Consider the following 23,239-nt stretch of genomic DNA (forward strand, 5'->3'; position numbering starts at 1 on the left):
CAAATAAGGTCAAAAATCTTGGTGTTATTCAGGATTCAGATCAGAGTTTCAGTAGTCACGTCAAAGCTGTCAGTAAATCAGTATACTATCATCTCAAAAACATTGCAGGAATGAGCTGCTTTGTTTCCAGTGAAGACTTAGAGAAACGTGTTCATGCTTTTATCAGCAGCAGGGTGGATTACTGTAACGGACTCCTCACCGGCCTTCCCAAAAAGACAGTCAGACAGTTGCAGCTCACCCAAAACGCTGCGGCCAGGATTCTGACCAGAACCAGAAAATCAGAGCATCACACCTATCCTCAGGTGTTTAAACTGGCTCGCGGTTACATTCAGAATAGATTTTAAAGTATTATTACTGCTCTATAAATTACTAAATGGCCTAGGACCTCAATATATTACATATAAGCTCACTGAATACAAACCTAATAGATCACTCAGATCTTTAGGATCAAATAAACTAGAAATTCCAAGAGTTCATTCAAAGCAGGGTGAACCGGCCTTCAGCTACTAACAGCGCCCCCCGCTGCTGGAATCAGCTTCCAGAAATGATCAGATGTGCTCCAACATTAGTGACAGTCACATCAAGACTGAAAACACATCTGTTTAGCTGTGCCTTTAGCTGTACGTCCCACAGATATTATTAAGATACTTTCTTTTCTTTCTTTTTCTTCCTTTCTTTTCTTTTTCATTCTATTATACACAACTCTTTTATCAGATTTATTTTGGGTTGTTTTATTTTAATGTTTGCATTGTGGGTTTTTACCAAAATCTGCTTCAATTCCATGTCAGCAGCTCCTTTAGAGATATTATTCCCAGGAAAATACATGACACCTTTAATAAATGCTTCCCCCACTGTATCTGTCAAACCACAACCCCCCCCCCCCCCCCCCCCCCCCCCCCCCGCGCTGTAGAGATAGAATTCCAACGCTCAAAGTTAAATAACTGGTCATCTGAAGGTCACTCAGGGCTACTGTATAAAGTCATTCGGCATGTTTTTATTTTAATTTGATTATATCAAAGTGATTTTTAATGTCTAGATTTGCGAATCTGTGATCAGGTGTACTGTCGTGTGTGTAAACATGCTCATTGTATCTCGTTCCTGCCATCAGTAATTTACTGCTTCTTCTGTGTTTATATCTTGTTGATGTCTGGAATCAAATCACTGTCTTATCTCAATAATAATGCAGGAAATGTTTTCAAGCTCGTTCACTGGCCACACCAAGCCTTGGGGCTAAGACTTCATTAGTATTTGTTTTTCTTCCTATGTTTTTCTTCTTTAACTATCCCACCGATCTTAGATGTGAACTTAATAACTGATTATGATGGTGATGTGGTATTGATTTTATAGTATTGATTGTGGTATCTTAGTAGATTCTACTGTCTTGCTTTAAAAACAGGTTGTGTAAAGAGCATTTTGAACACTTGAATTAAGTTAGAAATACAAACATCAAAAATCAGCATACGTATCTCTGACATGCCTCATGCTGCAGTGCATTCTGGGAGCATCATACAAAACTCATCAATGCATTTCAGCATGCACTGCGGCCAGTAATGTGTCACCATTGTTGAGGTTCATATGCTGATTCCTGATGTCTATTTCTGAAGTGTTTTAGATGTTTTAAGACCTGATGAAAGCACTTCTGGGTCTCGTCCTTTAGATGACAACATTGCATTTAGTTTTAGAGGGCATCTATAATGAAAATCATCTTTTGTAATTGCGAGGTCTCGGAACAGATTGGCATAACGGATCCGGCAGGTTACCAGAAGATGTAGAGGTGCCGTGCATGAAAGTGGAAAGGTGGGGTGGTGGCGCAGACGAAAGTAAAGAGTGCCGGATCAGATTTCAGCACAAATTATGCCCTGGTGTGTCCACAGTCATATTGGAGTGATAGAAACACAATAAGCCTCTTTTTTTAATTTTATGATGTTAAAAAAGGACCCATATCCAACCCATTTTGAGGCCGACCGCAACGTGACATAGAAGTGCAGTTTCCCCGCCCACCGAATTGATTGACAGCAGCATATTAACATGTCTCCATAGTAAGGCGTATAATCATATCAACAAGACAGGACATGCACAAAGCAACCGGGATTAAAAGATCTGTTCAGCTCTCTGTGATCATCAATCTTCATCAAATGTGATCAAGAATCAGTTTTACACAGTCATTCATTCATTTTCGGCTTATTCCCTTTATTAATCAGGGCTCGCCACAGCTGAATGAACCGATAACTTATCCAGCACATGTTTTATGCAGCGGATGCCCTTCCAGCCACAACCCAACACTGGGAAACATCTATACACACTCTTTCACGCACATACACTATTGACAATTTAGTTTATTCAATTCACCTATGGTGCATGTCTTTGGACTGTGGGGGAAATACAGTAAAATCGCTGTAATTCATCACCACGGCCGCATAGTGTCAGTGCAATTATAAAAGACGCTTCAATCCCGGTTTGTGGACTTAAATCTGGTTTATAATGTACATTAACATTACGGATATCCATACAGCAGTGGGTATTAACCTGCATCCTGTCACATTTACCATGCAAAAACAGTGCACACGCGTGACCTTTATGACGATATTGTGCGTGACTCATCATTGCAGAAAGGCTTGAATTAAAGTTAAAAGTTCTTACTGTAGTAAGGGAGATCTGCTTCATTCTTGTCTGTCACTGTGCTGTTTATTTACGTGAGGGGTACACGGATTAGAGCGATCTCTGTGGCTCTGACACACACGTGGGATTGTGGGATCAGTGCATTTGCATTAAAGGCACAGGCAACAAAAACAGCTACAATTTCCTAAAAGCTCAAATTTCCTAGATTTAAAAAGGCATGAGTTCACACTTAGCTGATGATTGGTAATAAGCTAGTTTGGCATGCTGTCCCGGGAAAGAGCCCTGAGCTCATGAGATCCTCGAGCCTGGGGCTCCCTTCCATTTGCAGGGCGAGAGGGGAGTTTGAGCTCAGGTAGATCTCGAGAACACCCCCCACCCTCCTGCTGCTTAAGGATTTTTATTAGGGTGTGTTGCTGGTGGAATTTGACTATGGTGGTGATTTGATTTAGTCAATTTACTTATGTCTCATACTTTGGACTGTGGGAGGAAACCGGAGGACTCGAGGAAAAACCACGCGAGCACGAGGAGAACATGAACTACGCACAGAAACGTCGACTGGGTAGCTGGGTGGAGACCCAAACCAGAGGCATTCTTGCTGTGAGGCCGCAATGCTAGCCACATGCTGCCCTATAGAGAAAGAGAGGAGGAGAGGGGGTGGGAGGGGGGATTCTTCAAGTCGAAAATGACTGAAGGTAAGATGCTTGGTTATTTATACTGAGTTAGGTATCGTCTGATTGGTGGTTCGTACATTAGCTTGACTCAGGGCCAGCCGTGTCAATCATAAGCATGTGATCCACTCGAAATTAGTTTATAAATAAACTACAAAATAAATAATCTGATGGGTATTTTGAGCTGAAACTTTACAGACACATTCTGGAGACACAAAAGACCAAATCTTTAAAAAAGGAGTAAAATAGGTGCCCTTTAAATAATGTTATGGAAATTGTATGCAAATTCAAGTTATTTAATTACCATTTAGTCATTTGGCAGACGCTTTTGTTTCAATAGGTGGTTTGTCAGGCCCTCTCACCTGTGTGAGGCACACTGCATGAATGCACAATGTTTTATTTTTCTCTCATTATTTTCTCTGATTATTGAGGTTCTGGTCTTCTGAGAAGACGTAGCAGTTTCGACGTGACTGTGCCTAAGCGCATTCGTATGTATTTAGAAAACAAAATGTTCCTTTGTAACAGCTCAGAAAGACAATGCTCTCTTCAGTGTGCCACCATCTTTTATTTATGACCTCATTCTAGACTAGTGCTATTGTCATTTCAGTGTTGAAGTGTGTACATACAGAGTTTTGAGTCATTCGCCTGAAAATGAAAAGAAACCAGTGTTTCCATTGGAATACACATTTGACTGTGTACAGCTGATGTGTGTGTATGTGACTTGGCACAAACTGTGTGGGGATGGATGATGAGTACTTCACTAACACAGTGAATTCAAATGCAAACATAGATTAAATGCAGCATAAGATACACAGTTTTGCTGTATGCATACTAGTGTTGTCAAAAGTATCGAGTTCGGTAGCAATCGGTGCTGACATTTTAAAAACGCCCATTTGCCGCTAACATGCGAGCACATTCTTAAACACAGCTGATTTTTATGAATGGAGTTGCTTTCATTAAAAAAAAAAATCTCTGCCCACATGAAAGCGCCGAAACATGCTGTGATGTACGTTAAAGGCACGGCTAACCAACAGGTGGCGATAATGACAATGAATTTGCCTAATTTGTGTCTTCCCATGTTGTGGTGTGAACCCAGCAGTGTTGGCCAATCAGAAAGGATAAAAATAGGGTATATGCCGAAGCATGCTAATAGGACATTGAATTTACCAGTAACCTGGGTTAAGCGCTTCCGGTAAACTGTATGCCAATGCAAAAATCGGCGCATTTAAGGTCTGTTTTCTTTAAAAATCAGCGATCTCCACTGGCTGAGTGATATCTGATATAAAGTGGGTCTCAGATTGTACAAGAAGCACTGCATTAAATTACATTTCCCCCACCATGTCTTTATAATATGAGCATTTATTTTACCCCAGTAAATTCAATGGAGCTTCTTCACTAGCCTGCCGATTCTAATGGGTGCGTGCAAGTAAATGGCTTTTTGTCTCGTTTTACGCTTGAGCAACTAAATGAATGCCAAAGTTTATTTAACTGATTGTATTTTAATTACATTACAACATCAATGCTGTAAAATGAACCATATAAAATGGAGAAAGAAAAACTCACAATAACAGGTCACCGGAAGTTTATCAGTATGGGAAACACACTAGCTCGTTGTATACCCTATAGCACAAATATTGATGCCATGAGGCAAATACTTTGGTTTTAGTGTCAACACTACCACACTGTACCCAGAGTTTTTTGAAAGTCTTGACTCTGGCTGGAGTTTTCAGAAAGTTCCGGTTTCACTCACCTGATACACTATTATCGTGTCGACAAATAGTGAAACCACAAAAGAAAAAAAGTGTGGTTTTGAAAATACCCGTGTTTGTGTGGACAAGGCCTGAGATATTTGGTAAATTAACAGTGAGTATGTTTACATGGACACCAATAATCCGATTTTAATATGAATAAGACGATACTCTGATTAAGAGTCCACCATGTAAACAGTGATTTTTGATTAACTTAATCAGATGAAGGTCATAATCGAACTAAACAGAAAGACATGTGGAGTATTCTGATTTTAGTGCCATTATTGAAGTGCAGTGCAGACATGTAAAAGCCTTAATCAAACTTTTACCGTCGTCTAGGATTTTCACCACATTTTGCAACAGGATACACACACGGCTGTTTGACACTATTCTCTGCACCTACCGAATCAGTGAAGGACCACAGACACACACATCACGAAACGCAGAGGTTTTTTCCATTCAGCATGCGGTATCAAACTCTATTAAAACAACACTCCTCCTGCAGTTCATACTCGCATCCAATATCTCATTTGTCATGGGGGCATGCATGAAATGTTCCTAAATGAAAGTGAAAGTGCCAAACTGCAGTTAAAGTCGACTAATTAAGAATGAAACACCCGAAATGACATGAAACTCCAGAGAAAATGTTGATAGCACGGTGACGCAATGACTAAATCGAATTATGTGTTATAAGTAGGCCCAAACGGAACCTGCGCGCGCAGAATTCCACAGATTTTCCGCAGATTTTTAGGCCATCATTGATTCTGTTTATTTACTGGAGTAAATGTGAGTAAATCTATATTTATTCAGTTTTTAAATTAATTTTAGTAATATTATTGACTAATGTGAAAATGTTCATCTGATTTATGTACAATGCAGTCTGTACAGTAATATGAGACTTGCTTTGTTTACCAAATGAAGTGAATCTAATTGGATTTGCATTTTGAACATAAAATACAAGTTAAAAAGATAAATTTTTTTATTTCACATATTAAGGTTTTATTTATGATACTTCCAAAATAATTCCGCAGAAATCCGCAGATTTTTAACACAATTCTCCGCAAAAACGTCCGCAGATTCCATCTGGCCCTAGATATAACATGTAAAACGGGATCATGACAGGAACATTCAGAAAACAGCTCATGTAAACATCATCATCATATTATTGTCTTATTCAGATTAAGGCAAATGATTTGATTACTGATGTCACTGTAAACGTAGTCACTGTTAAAAGCAAAGCCACTCATACTTACATACTGATATACAAAATGGTGGCATGTAAACAGCAAGCATGGGAAATGGGACAGTTTCTACTGTTTCTGAATTTGATAGTGTCCTAGTTTGATAGAGTCCTACACTGTAAACCCTAATGTTGTCTTTACTTAAACAATCAAGTAAAGTTGACTGAACATTACTTAAAATTTAGCATTTTGGTCCTGTAACCTAAAAATATGAGTTAATTTAACTTGTAACTTGTAAACTTAAGATTTCAAGTATAGTAAGCTCAAAACCACAATTAATCCTTTGAAAAAAAAATGGGTCATTTTTATTGTGGTCTTGACTGTAAAATTCTAATATGTGCAACCTTTTAGTCTTTTTTTTAATCAGAAAACAAGGTTTCATGTATAATTATTCACCATAAGGGGAATAAATGGCTACTTATTTTTCTTTTATAGTATATAATTACACACACAGACACGCACACACTGAACTGAACAATTTAAGTATAATCTACAAAACCAGCATGTTAAATTAACTTAAATTTGCAAGTTTTTGGAGACTGTTACTCAAATAAATTGAGGCAACGAGTTCACTCAATTAATTTAGTTCAGTCAACTTATTGGGGTTTTCAGTGTAATGTCCTAATTTGATAGTGATAATGCCTCTGTTTGAGCATGCTGAAACAAGTTGTGACACTCTACTTTTGTAGGACAGTTCAGTGCAGTTGTGCAGTTGTACTTCCACGCAAGTTTTCACCAAAATAGCAACACAAGTGGCGATTTCACATCTGTCACATCTCTAAGCAAGCTTTTCCCTCATAAATGCAAAAATGCCAAATAAAATAAAATGAATGATGTTTGTTCTATACAGAGCAACTCTTGTCCTGTTGATAAGCTTTGGTTCTATTGGGTTGTGCAGTTCAATTCAAAGAATTTCTACAAAGTATGTTGTAGACTGTAAACTCGCAGACTTTTTTGGTCACGTCCATAATGCATGTTTATTTTCCTTTTTTAAAATATAAGATTTGTCTACAGATTGATGCTTGTCTGATGCCGTAACTCTGTGGTGAGTAGTTTTGGAAAATATAAACAGATGTTTTAATATAATGTTAACATACTTTCTCTGTCAATTTATGTTGTAAATTTTTACTGCAAATGTCACATCCATAACGCTGGAATTGTTTACAATTAGGCATAGAACGATAACCATTTTCAAGGTATACTGCGGTTAGGAAAAGTCAAGGTTTTAAAACCACCAAAATTTTGTGTAATACCATTCCTAAGGCATGTGTAAGATTTTTATTAGCATTTTTTGTTGTTTTTAGGACAACAGTATCTCCAGCAGTAAAAATACCCAAAGATGCCATTTTAAATTGTTAAGAAATCTGTGTTTTTGATATTAATGAAGACAGCAGAAGTCAATTAATCTTTTGAATTATTGAGCCTGACATGTTTACTGCTCCAAACTATTATAAATCTTTCAAAAAATAAAATATATTGTTTTCAAAGGGGAAAAAGGCTTTTGTTTTTTACCCAGACATTTAAAAAGAATATATTTTAGAGCAGTGATCACAGTGATACCGTGAAACCGTGATATTTTTATCCAAGGTTCTCATACCGTCAGAATCTTATACTGGCCCATGTCTACTCACAAACTACAGACACCTGGAGGAATAGTCCCAGACTCCTACCCAAAGCCTTTAGCTGTTCACTGTTTGGTGAAATTTTAGCACAGAAAGTACAGCATTATTCCCTTCAGGATTTAAACCCTCGTCAGCTTTTCCTGATCTCAGCATCTCATCCTCAAGGGCTTTCGCCAAGTCTGAGGAAACGCCTTGAACATTAGACACGCAAGACAATATGGGTCTAAACAGTGGTTTAGAGCGGGTGGTTCAGTTCTAACCAAAAAATTAAATCTTCAAGTGTATTTCCCCCAACACAATTTACAAATGTCAACTTTGTTAAATGCTAACAAAAGGACTTTAAAATGGTTTAATTTTAATTACAATATTTTCAATTCAGATTTTAAAATTATGGTTATGATGATGAGTTGGAAACTAAATTGTTGAGTGCCATTTTTGTGAGTTCAAACAATATGGTGAACTTGACAGACAAACTAAAACACTTCTCCTAGTTTTGGGTGAATGATGAAAAAGGCCAAGCATTTAAAAGTGATTTCCAGAGCCTGTGTTTAGCTTCAGGAAGAGGCAAAAAGTAAAAAGAATATTTATGCTGTGCTGTTTATTATAAAATTGTGAGTTTAATCTAACGTAATCTCCAAGTCTACACTGTAAAAAAATATCTGCTAGTTAACAGTTTCCGTATTTTGAGTGTTCTCCGTTTATTTACAGTTTTTAGTTGCATTATGGGATGTTGAATGAAAATTCAACTCTACAGTTTAATAAAGTGACTTTTATTGTCATTTTGGTAGTTTGAAATAATATAATACATAAGAGATAATATATATTGTGTAAAATAGCGGAAAATGTACTGGCAGCTTATTGCAGGGTGTTTGTAGCGTAATATACAACACCAACACAGACAATATAGCACTGCAAACTATTACACATGTTCATAAAAGTCACTTTTCCAATCTTTCAAGGTTAAAAGTTGTTGGAAGATAGATCAAGGTCCCATATTGATAATACTACTACTACTACTACTACTACTACTACTAATAATAATAATACAACAATTACTACTACTACTACTACTACTACTAATAATAATAATAATACTAATAATAATATATTACTACTACTACTAATACTACTACTAATACTACTACTAATAATACTACTACTTCTACTCCTGTTTGTCAGATCTGGGCCAGAATTAAGCCAAAGCAATAACACACATTAGCCAGAATTCAACCAAATGAACGGGAAGTTACCCTATTCTGGGCCACAGTTTGCTTTTATTCTGGCCCAGATTCGGCCCACACCAGACACTCACATCAGGACCACATACTGTATGGAATGATGGCTCTAGGGCGGTCCGCTCCTGTTTGTCAGATCTGGGCCACAATTAAGCCATAGCAATACCACACATCAGCCAGAATTCAACCAAATGAACCAGAAGTGACCCTATTCTGGGCCACAGTTTGCTTTTATTCTGGCCCAGATCCGGCCCACACCAGACACTCACATCTGGACCACGTACTGAATGGAATGATGGCTCTAGGGCGGTCCGCTCCTGTTTGTCAGATCTGGGCCACAATTAAGCCAAAGCAATACCACACATCAGCCAGAATTCAACCAAATGAACCAAAGTGACCCTATTCTGGGCCACAGTTTGCTTTTAGTCTGGCCTAGATCCGGCCTACACCTTACACTTGCTGGGTGTGGCAAAGTACAAAAATCCCAGCATGCATTGCAGTATGAATATATTATAGCTCATTGATGCTACAGTTTTCATTATTTGCTTTTGATTCTGCTGTTTATGTTGACGTTGTTGATTTTGTCACTTTTAGTATCCTGTTTGTGATGTTTGTGAGTTTTGTTCATTTTGTTAATTGTTAACATCAGTGAGTTATATTATTTCATCACAGGTTGTCCCTCACTTAATGTTATTGTTTTTTTTACTTTGTTTGCTGTAATGAATGAACTTTTCAAGCAAAGTTCTGAAAAGTTACAGCAGCGCAAAAAAAAAAATTATATTAAGAGGTTCAGGGCTATGAGCCCAACTAAAGTAAACACTTTTCTCCATGATGGTGACTTTAGTCTATCTGGTCCACATTTGTTTTAAGATAACTGGGCCACATTTGCCATATCTTCTCTAGGCCAATATAGGCTCAAATCCACATTAGCCAGAGCTTACTGTGCTGAATATTCGCCAAAAGTGGCCCACATATGTCTTAAGATAACTGGGCCACATTTGCCATATCTTCTCTGGGCCACTATAGGCTCAAATCCACATTAGCCAGAGCTTACTGTGCCGAATATTCGCCAAAAGTGGCCCACATTAGTCTTAAGATAACTGGGCCACATTTGCCATATCTTCTCTGGGCCACTATAGGCTCAAATCCACATTAGCCAGAGCTTATTGTGCTGAATATTTGCCAAAAGTGGCCCACATATGTCTTAAGATAACTGGGCCACATTTGCCATATCTTCTCTGGGCCACTATAGGCTCAAATCCACATTAGCCAGAGCTTATTGTGCTGAATATTTGCCAAAAGTGGCCCACATATGTCTTAAGATAACTGGGCCACATTTGCCATATCTTCTCTGGGCCACTATAGGCTCAAATCCACATTAGCCAGAGCTTACTGTGCCGAATATTCGCCAAAAGTGGCCCACATTAGTCTTAAGATAACTGGGCCACATTTGCCATATCTTCTCTGGGCCACTATAGGCTCAAATCCACATTAGCCAGAGCTTATTGTGCTGAATATTTGCCAAAAGTGGCCCACATATGTCTTAAGATAACTGGGCCACATTTGCCATATCTTCTCTGGGCCACTATAGGCTCAAATCCACATTAGCCAGAGCTTACTGTGCTGAATATTTGCCAAAAGTGGCCCACATATGTCTTAAGATAACTGGGCCACATTTGCCATATCTTCTCTGGGTCACGATAGGCTCAAATCCACATTAGCCAGAGCTTACTGTACTGAATATTCACCAAAAGTGGCCCACATATGTCTTAAGATAACTGGGCCACATTTGCCATATCTTCTCGGGGCCACTATAGGCTCAAATCTACATTAGCCAGAGCTTACTGTGCTGAATATTTGCCAAAAAAAATGCCCCCATATGTCTTAAGATAACTGGGCCACATTTGCACAGATTACCCTTAAATGACTATGCCACATTTTTGCCAACTGTGGCCCACATTTGTACTCCATCATTTGGGCCAAATTTATCATTTTCCACATTCAGATTACATTTAGCCATAAGTGCCAAATCTTTGCTTTAAATGGCCCATATATGAGTTTGAATCTTTGGCTCCCATTTGCCATTTTACAGGTGGGCCACTTTAGGCTCACGTTCATTTTGTCTGGGCTGAAGGAATACCACCAGTGCCGCATAACTACCTAAAGTGGCCCACATTCGTATGATATCTGGGTTTTGTCTTCCTATTTTGTAAAGTGACAGAGCAAAATAATTAATGTAGTGATGAACTACAGGCTACTAAAAAGTTGGGAATGAAAAGCCTTGAAAAAGTAGACACTACACAGAGACAAGAGATTTTGACTTCCTGCTAATGTTGTGGCAGAGAGAGAGCACATTTTCATTCCCACAGCGATGCACTCTGATAGCCTTCGTTCCCGAAACAAAATATTAAATACAACATCAGTGAGTGCCCTCTGACTTATCACACGGCCCTAAAACTGCAGAGGGAGATGGCAGATTTGAAGTTAGCAGCATAGGATTGTACTTATTATCTCTTCAGAGTTTTTATTCTCAGAAATGGCTTTTTTTCCTCAGAGGGACTAGAACTTTAACTAACAAAACAAATGACGTTGCTATATAGACGTTCAAACAGTGTACAAATAATCAACCAAATGCTGTTTCATTATTATCTAAATAAGTTTTTAATCAACTAACTGAAACAGACAGGGCGGCACGGTGGCTCAACGGTTAGCACTGTCACCTCACAAGCAAGAAGGTCGCTGGGTCAGTTGGTATTTCTGTGTGGAGTTTGCATGTTCTCCCTGTGTTGGTGTGGGTTTTCTTCGGGCGCTCCGGTTTCCCCCACATGTCCAAACACATGCGCTATAGGAGAATTGATGAACTAAATTGGCCGTAGTGTATGAGTGTGTGTGAATGTGAGAGTGTATGGGTGTTTTCCAGAACTGACTTGCGCCTGGAAGCTCATCCGCTGTGTAAAACATATGCTGGAATTGTTGGTGGTTCATTCCGCTGTGGCGACCCCTGATAAATAAGGAATTAAGCTGAAGGAAAATGAATGAATGACGGAAACTGACAGTTAAAGAGGACTCACTTGATGAGATTTTAATGTGTATAAATATTTATCTATTTATCCATATTCATTTATAATAAACATTTCGCAAAATAAACAGTTTGATTCATTGCTTACTTTGATTTAGTGGTCAGTGTAGGGCAAGCTACTTGAAAAAATGTAGTGACCTAAGCTATTAGCTACACTACTTAAAATGTAGCTTAACTACACTAAAAGCTACACCCTGGGAAATGCAGCAAGCTAAGCTAAAAGCTACTTTGTAAAAGTAGCTTAGCTACATCTAAGCTATTTTTTGCAATTTTTATTTTTAAATCGAAGCAACTTAAATTATCATTCATACCTTAGTGATCACTAAAACTTTAAATGAATCATATGAGGCAGAACTGTTCAGTTCAGTTGTTTACTGTAAATAATATTGTACCAAACAGAAACAAATTATAGTATATAACAGCAAAAACAACAAATCCAATAAAACCAGGTGTTAGGCATTTAAAATACTATAGTAAAGTATATTAAAGAGAAATATTTGCGAATAAGCATTAAATTACACTAACTTATATACTGTAGTATCATAATAACTATCATGAAATAATAGTAATTTCTGTAGTATACTTTTTACTACAGCCTTTACTACAGTAAACTATATATATATATATATATATAGCTTACTATATATTACTCCTCTCCCTCAGTCATCTTTCCATCAAGCAAGTTTCTCGTATTAGCCCAATGATTGATTTGCGACATCACCGACCAAAGCGAGAGGTGGCAGTAATGCACCAAAAAGTTTGTTGTCAACCATTGTAAAACAGGAAGAAGAAGAAATCGTCTTTCTCGCCATCAAATGGGTTGCGTCCGAAAACGCATACTTCCATACTATATAGTCGCTAAAATCAGTATGCGAGCTGAGTAGTCTGTCCGAATTCTTAGAATTTGAAAATCAGTATGCGAGAAGTACCCGGATGACCTACTACTTCCGGCGAGATTCTGAAGTGCGCATACCATGCACGCTGCGCTATCCCATGATGCCCCGTGAGAGAATTCATGAATAGTGAAGCGACACAACTGACGCAGGTTGGTCACGTGACCATGACAAAATGGCGGATGTAGTACGTCAGAATTCCATTCATACTTCTCACATTCATACTGTATAGAACGTACTTTTCTAACGGTTGTGTAGTACGTTTAAATTTAAATGCAGTACCCACTAAGTAGTAGGCAGTTTCGGACGCAGCCATGTATTTACCTTCATCGGCTAGACACCGGCCTCACAGCTCCGTGAATGTTGGTGCTGTCACTTATCGATTTGCGATCGGTAAATGTAGCTTCCCTACTGAAACAACCAGCTTAAACCAGCCTAGGCTTATTGGCTGGTTTAAGCTGGTTGACTAGCCTGGTTTTAGAGGGGTTTTGGCCATTTCCAGGCTGGTTTCCAGCCATTTCCAGCCTGGTCTTAGCTGGTCAGGCTGGAAAATGACCAGCTAAAACCAGCTTAACCACCTACCAGGCTGGGAGCCCGGCCAAAACCAGCTATGTCCAGTCTAAACCAGGCTGGTCAAGCTGGTTTCAGCTGGATTTAGCTGGTCATCTTCCAGCCTGATCAGCTAAGACCAGGCAGGAAATAACTGGAAACCAGCCTGGAAATTGCCAAAACCCCTCTAAAACCAGGCTGGTCAACCAGCTAAAACCAGCCAACCAGCCTAGGCTGGTTTAAGCTGGATTTTTCAACAGGGTTGTGTGGACGCTACTGCGCTACTTGACAAAAAAAATACTGAAAAGCTACTGAAAAGCTATTGGCTTTATAAAGTAGCGACGCTACCGCCACGCTACTGAGAAATGTAGCTAAGCTAGTAGCCCTGCCCTCTCAACCAGTAAAATCATTGGTTATGCTCAAAAAAAAAACTTCTTTAACAATTAGTTCAGTTTTCAACAGGTTTCCCACAAAAATACTGCAATATATTAAATCCATCTCAAGAAACATGTTTTAAACGTATTTAAAGGCATCATAACCACTGTTTGCCTTACAATATTTTAATACTATATACTTTTGGGTGTGTAACAGATGAACATACTACTTCCTCATTAATTGACAGTTATGCTGCTTAGTTACGTGCCCTGTCAACCATCTAGTCACATCATCTATATTTCTTTCATATTTAATGTGTTACTATACTGGACAAGAAGCAGCATAGATTAATCCGCCATTCACTGGCCTTTGATGCAGAGAAATCTTCTCAGGTCTTTGCATAATTATGCATTTAGAAGTTAATGACCAAACAAATCTTTTTTAAAGTTCACATTGTTGCTGCAGATGAAATATAATGCAGAAAGTTAGATATTTATTAAAAATCATTCAAAAATGTTTGCAAAAGCCTCTCCACTTAACCGGCGATCTCACACATTCACCATGTTTGTAGTTTGTTAAGACTTCTTTTTACCTGTGTTTGTAGATTTAATTGATTTGATAATGTACACTATCTGACAAAAGTCTTGTCGCCTTTCCAAGTTTTAGGAACAACAAATAATAACTTGACTTCTAGTTGATCATTTGGTATCAGAAGTGGCTTATATGAAAGGCAAAGGGGTCTAGATTACGCTTATTTGACCCAAATAAAATATGATCATGTCTTGATTTTTAATGATTTAATTAATGAAATAATGTCCAGTATAGAATATGTGGTCATGCTGCAGTGGAAACAGAATGAATATTGTGACTGACTCCATCATGAGCTTGGAGGACTGCATCCATACATCTCTGCAATGACTCAAATCACTGATTAATAAAGTCATCTGGAATGGCAAAGAAAGCCTTCTTGCAGGACTCCCAGAGTTCATCAAGAGTCTTTGTGTTCATCTTCAACGCCTCCTCCTTCATCTTACCCCAGACATGCTCAATAATGTTCATGTCTGGTGACTGGGCTGGCCAATCCTGGAGCACCTTGACCTTCTTTGCTTTCAGGAGCTTTGATGTGGAGGCTGAAGCATGAGGAGCGCTATCCTGCTGGAGAATTTGCCCTCTCCTGTGGTTTGTAATGTAAGGGGCAGCACAAATGTCTTGATACCTCAGGCTGTTGATGTAGATCATCCACTCTGCAGATCTCTCGCACGCCCTCATACTGAATGTAACACCAAACCATGATTTTTTCCTTCACCAAGCTTGACTGATTTCTATGAGAATCTTGGGTCCCTGCGGGTTCCAGTAGGTCTTCTGCAGTATTTGTGAGGATTGGGATGCAGTTCAACAGATGATTCATGGGTCAAATTGACCTTCTGCCACTTTTCCAAATGATCAACTAGAAGTCAAGTTAATATTTGTTGCTCTTACAACTGGGATCGACGACAAGACTTTTATCAGGAAGTGTATTGTAGTCAATTTTCAATGTTAAAGTACGCACTTTTTGCAGATCTACCAGAATTTCTACAACTTCTACCAGAAAGGACAGACCATCTGGGTAACTTAAGAATATTCCTTTCAACATACTAAGATTTGGGACCTACTAATTATATTTTCAATTACTATTTAGGACAGATTGCATGCAAATTGGGACGCAGCATGTGTGTTGCTCACTTGTTGATTGGTTTGAATTAGTTTTCTCAATACTGTCTCTGAAGTGGAGCTCATGTAACATTACCTTACTGTTTATTGAACTGTTGGATAAAATCAGTATCACATGTGCAATCATGTGGAAATAAAAAGAAAACACTGTTGCCTTTTTGCCCTATATTTTGGGGTCATTCTCACTACATTCTTAAATGCAACAACAACACTGTGCTTAAACCCCTTGTAAAAATAATTTTTGCATAATAGGCCCCCTTTAAGGTATGTCTCAGTTTTTGTTTCAGTTCAGTTCAATACAGTCCACAGGGATGTAACCTTGTAGATTGTTGAAAGAAAATTTATATATATACATATATATACATACATACACAACAGTTCTGTCTGATTCTCGAATCTGATTGGCTGATAGCCATGCAATATTCTGCAATAACAGCACTTTTCCAGCCTCTTCACCCTTGTGTTTATTTGTAGTTATTTTATTGTAGTTATTGTAGTTGTTTAGATTGCATCTATGTGGTTTATTTATAAGGATCGTGCCTATTTTAATTCTTTATAATTTAGGAAATTCAGCGCATGGGCGGCCATCAGCCTGTCATACTGAGCAGAGCAAAGATGGTTGACGTTCCGCCACAAGATGGCGACAGAGACCGCATAATACATCCTTAGGGGAGAAAAACTCCCCGTGTTTAAACTACAGCTGATCAAATCATTATAAAGCTGGTAAGTGACACTCTAGGACGATATCCAAGATGGCGCCGATGACGATGGCAGCCTCCGTGTCGTGCTCTGCAGTAGTGTTTGTGTTTTTGTTAGTTTGTCCTGTCTCGAGTCATTTTCCTACAATTAGTTTCACCAGAGACGAATTGTTGGACATTCGGGCACATACACCACCGAATATTTTTCCATACCTGGATTTATCTGATGTTCTGTTGGACATCGTAGTCGGAGGAGCCGCGGTGCTGCTCAAACGCTTTCAAGCGCGCAGACGAGGAAAGCGTGCAGGCGCGCTTGTGAAACTCAGACAGCGCGGATTTCGGACCGCGCTGCCTAGCATTCATCTAGCAAATCTCCGCTCTCTACCCAACAAAATAGACGAACTCATTCTGCTCTCTCAGACAAACAGGGATTTTCTGCATTCAGCTGCTCTGTGTTTCACGGAAACCTGGCTGAACGACACCATACCGGACAACGCGCTTCACCTACCGGGCTATCAGCTGTTCAGAGCGGATCGCGACGAAGAATCAACGCGGAAATCACGCGGTGGCGGGACGTGCTTTTACATCAATGAAAGGTGGTGTACAGATGTAACAGTTTTAAAGAAGATGTGCTGTCCAGATCTCGAAGCACTGTTTATTAACTGTAAGCCTTTTTACTCCCCGCGCGAGTTCTGCTCGTTCATCCTCGTCAGTGTTTACATTCCTCCGCTCGCGCACGCGAGTCTGGCGATACAGAAACTAGCTGATCAGATCACGGTGTTAGAGCAACAACACCCGGACTCTGCTTTAATCATTCTCGGGGACTTTAACAAAGCAAAACTGTCCCGTGAACTGCCGAAATATAGACAGCATGTTACATGTCCCACAAGAGACAGAAATATACTGGATCACTGTTATACTACAATAAAGGATGCATACCGCTCCGTCCAACGAGCAGCTTTGGGACACTCTGACCATTGTTTGATTCATCTCATTCCAACCTACAGGCAGAAACTGAAAACAGCCAAACCTGTATTAAGATCTGTGAAAAGATGGACTAACGAAACAGAGCGAGATCTACAAGCCTGTTTCGACCTCACTGACTGGAGTGTTTTTGAAGCTGCTGCAAACGATCTGGATGAGCTCACAGAGACTGTAACATCTTATATCAGTTTCTGTGAAGACGTGTGCATTCCTACCAGGACTCAACTCACATACAATAATGACAAACCATGGTTCACTGTAAAACTCAGACAGCTACGTCAGGCCAAGGAGGTTGCTTACAGAAATGGGGATAGGGCCTTGTATAAACAGGCCAAATACACACTGGAAAAGGAGATCAGAGTCGCAAAAAGGAACTATTCTGAGAAACTAAGGAGTCAGTTCTCTTCCAGCGACTCAGCATCTGTGTGGAAAAGTTTGAAAAACATCACAAACTACAAGACACCATCCCCCAGCACTGTAGACAATGAACGACTTGCAAACGACCTGAATGAGTTTTACTGCCGGTTTGAGAAAACCCCCCACACCCATTCTGAACTGCTCTTCACGCCACCATTAACACCACCATCCCCCGCCTCCCTCATACCTGCCCTACAGTTCAGTGAAGAGGAGGTGTGCCAGGTCTTCCGGAAACAGAAGAGGAAAAAAGCACCAGGCCCAGATTTTATAACACCAGCCTGTTTAAAATCCTGTGCTGACCAACTGGCCCCCATCTTCACCCTGATCTTCAACAGATCACTGGAGCTGTGTGAAGTGCCCTCCTGCCTCAAACGCTCCACCATCATCCCCATCCCAAAGAAACCCAAACTTACAGGACTAAATGACTACAGACCGGTGGCACTAACATCTGTGGTCATGAAGTCCTTTGAAAAACTGATGCTGGCTCACCTGAAGGACATCACTGAACCCTCACTGGACTCTCTTCAGTTTGCCTACAGAGCAAACAGGTCTGTGGATGATGCGGTTAATATGGCACTGCATTATGCTCTGCAACACCTAGACAGACCAGGGACCTATGTGAGGATGTTGTTTGTTGACTTCAGCTCGGCGTTTAACACCATCATCCCAAAACTTCTCCTGCCCAAATTAACTCAGCTCTCTGTGCCCACCTCTGTCTGTCATTGGATCAACAGCTTCCTAACGGACAGGCAGCAGCTGGTGAAGCTGGGAAAATTCTCATCTAGCATCCGCACAATCAGCACTGGCGCCCCCCAGGGGTGTGTCCTCTCCCCACTGCTCTTCTCCCTGTACACGAATGACTGCACATCAAAAGACTCCTCTGTGAAGCTCTTGAAGTTTGCAGACGACACCACACTTATCGGCCTCATTCAGGACGGTGACGAGTCTGCCTACAGACAGGAGGTTAAGGAGTTGGCTGTCTGGTGCAGTAACAACAACCTGGAGCTCAACACGCTCAAAACAGTGGAGATGATAGTGGACTTCAGGAGAAACCCCCCTGCTCTCCCCCCACTGAGCATCATGGACAGCATTGTGGCAGCAGTGGAGTCATTCAAGTTCCTGGGCACCACCATCTCTAAGGACCTGAAGTGGGACACTCACATTGACTCCGTTGTCAAAAAAGCTCAACAGAGGATGTACTTTCTTCGTCAGCTGAGGAAGTTTAACCTCCCAAAGGAGCTGCTGAAACAGTTCTACACCTCCATCATTGAATCAGTCATCTGCACATCAATAACTGTCTGGTTTAGCTCAGCTACTAAATACGACCTCCAAAGACTACGTCGAATAGTTCGGACTGCTGAGCGAATCACTGGTACAACCCTTCCTACTCCCCAAGAACTGTACTTATCCAGAGCGAGCAGAAGGGCTGCCAAAATCACTCTGGACCCCTCACACCCAGCACACTGCCTCTTTGAACTTTTACCTTCTGGTCGACGCTACAGAGCACTGCGCACCAGAACAGCCCGACACAGAAACAGTTTCTTCCCTCAGGCAATCCATCTCATGAACACTTGATGATAATAATTGCGGAACCAACATCACTACTTGCTATACACTTTTATACACATATACACTTATTTAACAACACACTTTACATGCCAATTTGCACATAACAGCTGCACATATAACGTTGTATATAGTAATAAACATGTACATACACTTGTCAATCTGTATATTTGCACTCACTACTTACTTCTATTTTTAAAAAAATATATTTATTATCTGTTTTTTGTCCTGTCTCTGTAATCCTGTTGCACTGTAGAAGCTCTGTCACCAAAACAAATTCCTCGTATGTGTGAACATACCTGGCAATAAAGCTCTTTCTGATTTCTGATTTTTCTGATTTCTAAGTTAGTATCTATACTGTATGTTGTAGTGCTGTATTTATACCATAGTAATCTGCGAGTGTTTGCTTTGCTTATTAGTTTGCTTATTAATTCAGCCTTATAATTAGTTCAGCCTTATAATCTTAAAATATGAGCAAAATCACCTGTTTTGTTATCATTTTAGACATTACGCTAAAGAATCATTCAAATACTAGCGCTAAAGTGACGTCTGTGAGTTAGCAACAGTTTCTCCTGAGTAATATGCAAAGTTTCTGCTGTTCTGACGTCAGCTGCAGATGTGAAAGAATGGCGGAAGAAAGTAGTTCCTCATACAATCGGATTTTAGGACTTTCCATGTTTGATTTTTTTTTTTTAACATATACGATTATGTCGTCGAACTGTTGTATAAATGCAATATCACACGAGTAGCAGTGCGATATAGCTGTACAGTATGTCGTCACTGGTGGGACACTAAGGCACTAGGGCAGCAGCCTCGAGCCAATGCACGTCTCCCACAAGTGCTGATATACAGCCATATTGCTCTGCTATGAGTATGTGTATGTATATATATATATATATATATATATATATATATATATATATATATATATATATATATATATATATATATATATATAATAGATATGTCACTGGGCTATTCCTTGTTAGGTTAATTAAGGTTGCTTGGATGATTAAAACATTTTGTTAGTTTAGACGTTTGAGCATTTCATTTGATTCATGTTAAATGTTGATGGTGATGATGCAGGTCTTTTTAGGAGGGTCGTCTCAGTCTGAATTGCCTGTCTTGAACTTTCTGCCTTGTACATGTTCTTCATTTGTTTGTTTGACTCATGCCACCATTGAATAATGACTGCCAGTGTGTTTTTCTTGTTGGCCTGGAGAACCCAGTCAGCAGAATAAAGCCTGGCGTAAGGCACCGTTTTGCTTTCTTCGCACTCATGTTTCCCTCTGTGTCTTTTCTGCAAGCATGACTGTGATGGAATTAGATGTAGAGTAGGGCTGCACTGTATATCGTTTCAGCATCAATATCACAATGTGAGCATCTGCAATAGTCACATCGCAGGATATGCAATGTCGAGTCTGAATTATAGTTGACCATGAGCTACAGAACACATGCGATTTGTACAGCCACTGCTAAGTTTAACCATAACAGAGTGAAAGTTTATCATTTGCATGTTTTTACGGCCTGTGATTGAGTATTTCAAGTGACTTTAAAACATGTGGGCACAAAACGTATGATGTTTGGAGGTGTAACATTATTTGTTCATCCATTTTCTTTCGGGTTAGTCTCTATTTCAGAGGTTGCCACAGTGGAATGAACTGCCAATTATTCCAGCATATGTTTTACACAGCGGATGCCCTTCCAGCCGTAACCCAGTAGTGGGAAACATCCATTCACACACACACACACTCATACACTATGACCAATTTAGTTAATCAATTCCCCTATAGCGCATGTGTTTGGACTGTGGGGGAAACCGGAGCACCTGAAGGAAACCCACGCCTACACGTGGGTGAATGAGTGTGTATGGGTGTTTCCCAGTACTTGGTTGCGGTTGGAAGAGCATCTGCTGTGTAAAACATATGCTGGAACAGTTGGCGGTTCATTCTGCTGTGGTGACCCCTGATAAATAAAGGGACTAAGTCGAAGAAAAATGAACGAATGAAAATGAATAATAATAAAAAAAATCTAAATAATTAAATTTTATTGTCTGATTACTTTAGAAACATTCATTTATTCATTCATTTTCTTTTCAGCTTAGTCTCTTTATCAATCTGGGGTCGCCACAGCGGAATGAACCGCCAACTTACGCAGCGGATGCCCTTCCATCTGCATCCTATCTCTGGGAAACATCCATACACACTCATACACCAAGGACAATTTAGCCTACCCAATTCACCTGCACCGTATGTCTTTGGACTGTAGAGGACACCGGAGCACCCGGAGGAAACCCCCACGAACGCAAGGAGAACATGGAAACTCCACTTTTGTTTAAAGTGAAGTTATATTGGCGGTTCATTCTGCTGTGGCGACCTCTGATGAATAAAAGGACGAAGCCAAAGGAAAATAAATGAATACATGAAGTTATATCGGAGTTACACTGATACAAAACAACACTGATTTCCATAGATCACTCTTGTAAGTAGTTACCTCAGCGAAAATATAGTTCTGCAAAAAACCCTGGTACTTTCGTCCTCACTCTCCCCTAGCCATTGACATTCATAGTAGGAAACAAATCAAACACTGTTTACAGGTTTGTAGCTTTCTTCAAAATATCCTTATTTGTGTTCAGCGGATGAAAGAAACTCAAACAGGTTTAGTTCAATTAAAGGGTGAGTAAAATATAAATGAGTAAACTATCCCTTTAAGCTTTTCTGTAGTGAAACCAGGCCACAATGACGAACAGAAATGCCTAACATTCAACATTCACACGTTCGTGTAAGTCACTGAACTACATTACCGAATAGCTCAACATTCATTCATTCGTTCATTTTCTATTCGGCTTAGTCCCTTTATTAATCCGGGGTCGCCACAGCGGAATGAACCGCCCGAATAGTACAACAAACGCTGCAAATTCAAAATACTGTATTGACATCGTCAGCCTCTGTATCGTCACTGTCTCCAATAGCAACAGAGCACATCCTGACAGCGGTTCCCAACCGTCTCCAGTAGCTACACTGCTATTTTAAACGTCTTAATTAGGCACTGATTAAACCGATCAGCTCATTAACTCCAAAACCTTGAGTGGGTGTGTCAGACCCACAGTGTTCGGTGTTTGAGGATGGAGAACCAGCAGTGGATGCTCAATGGAGCACCACAGCTCGATGAATGCCCTGCACTACATTCCTCTGCGGCGTTTTTACTACGAAACATATACGTCACCAAGCATGTACAGAAAGGTACCGTAAGCTGGACATTAGCCACTAAAACAAGACATTTGACACTAAAACGAGTTTATTTGGTTGGATAACATTAATTAACGTTAAATGAGTTCAAAACAAGACTCAGTTAAAGGTCTAGCTATTCACAAACACCCAGCGGTGTCCGTTTATAACTTCCATAATCATTTGTCGCAGAATAATTCTGAGGTTTGACCTTACTTGACGCGTTCATACGAAATACAACATTTGACAAAACTGTATTTTCTGTTTAGGTCTCGAGGTATGACGCTCCCCACAAAACGATATACACATTGTCCACCCAAAACAGCTCTGAAAAGGCAAAGAAAGGCGCTCTTTACCGTTATAGTAGCGTTCCTCACGGCATTGGAAGCGGTTTGTCGAATCTCCGCTGCGCTTCCCGGCTTCAGGAGGCTCTTCGTAAATCTCCGGGTCGATTCCGCTGCCATTTCTTCTCCGGTGCATTCGGGGAGAAAACCCTGCAGTGTGTGCCACTAATCCGTAATGCTATTGATCACTTTGAAATGGAAAGAATGCATTAAACCGACTGTATGCGTCTTTCTTCACACTGTCGACTACATTCAGCAGCTTTA

At 39.9% G+C, this 23,239-nt stretch overlaps 1 protein-coding gene across 1 annotated transcript in view; it reads right to left on the bottom strand.

Moving 5' to 3' along the window:
- dock10 (dedicator of cytokinesis 10) overlaps positions 1–23,239 on the bottom strand; it is a 167,497-nt gene extending 144,258 nt beyond the window's left edge. Inside the window, exon 1 of the mRNA XM_056473282.1 lies at positions 22,988–23,239. Coding sequence (XP_056329257.1) covers positions 22,988–23,095 — 108 coding nt within the window. The 5' untranslated portion in view covers positions 23,096–23,239. The remainder of the gene's footprint in view (positions 1–22,987) is intronic.

Source organism: Danio aesculapii, chromosome 15, assembly GCF_903798145.1.
Source record: "Danio aesculapii chromosome 15, fDanAes4.1, whole genome shotgun sequence".
NCBI classification, from domain to species: domain Eukaryota; kingdom Metazoa; phylum Chordata; class Actinopteri; order Cypriniformes; family Danionidae; genus Danio; species Danio aesculapii.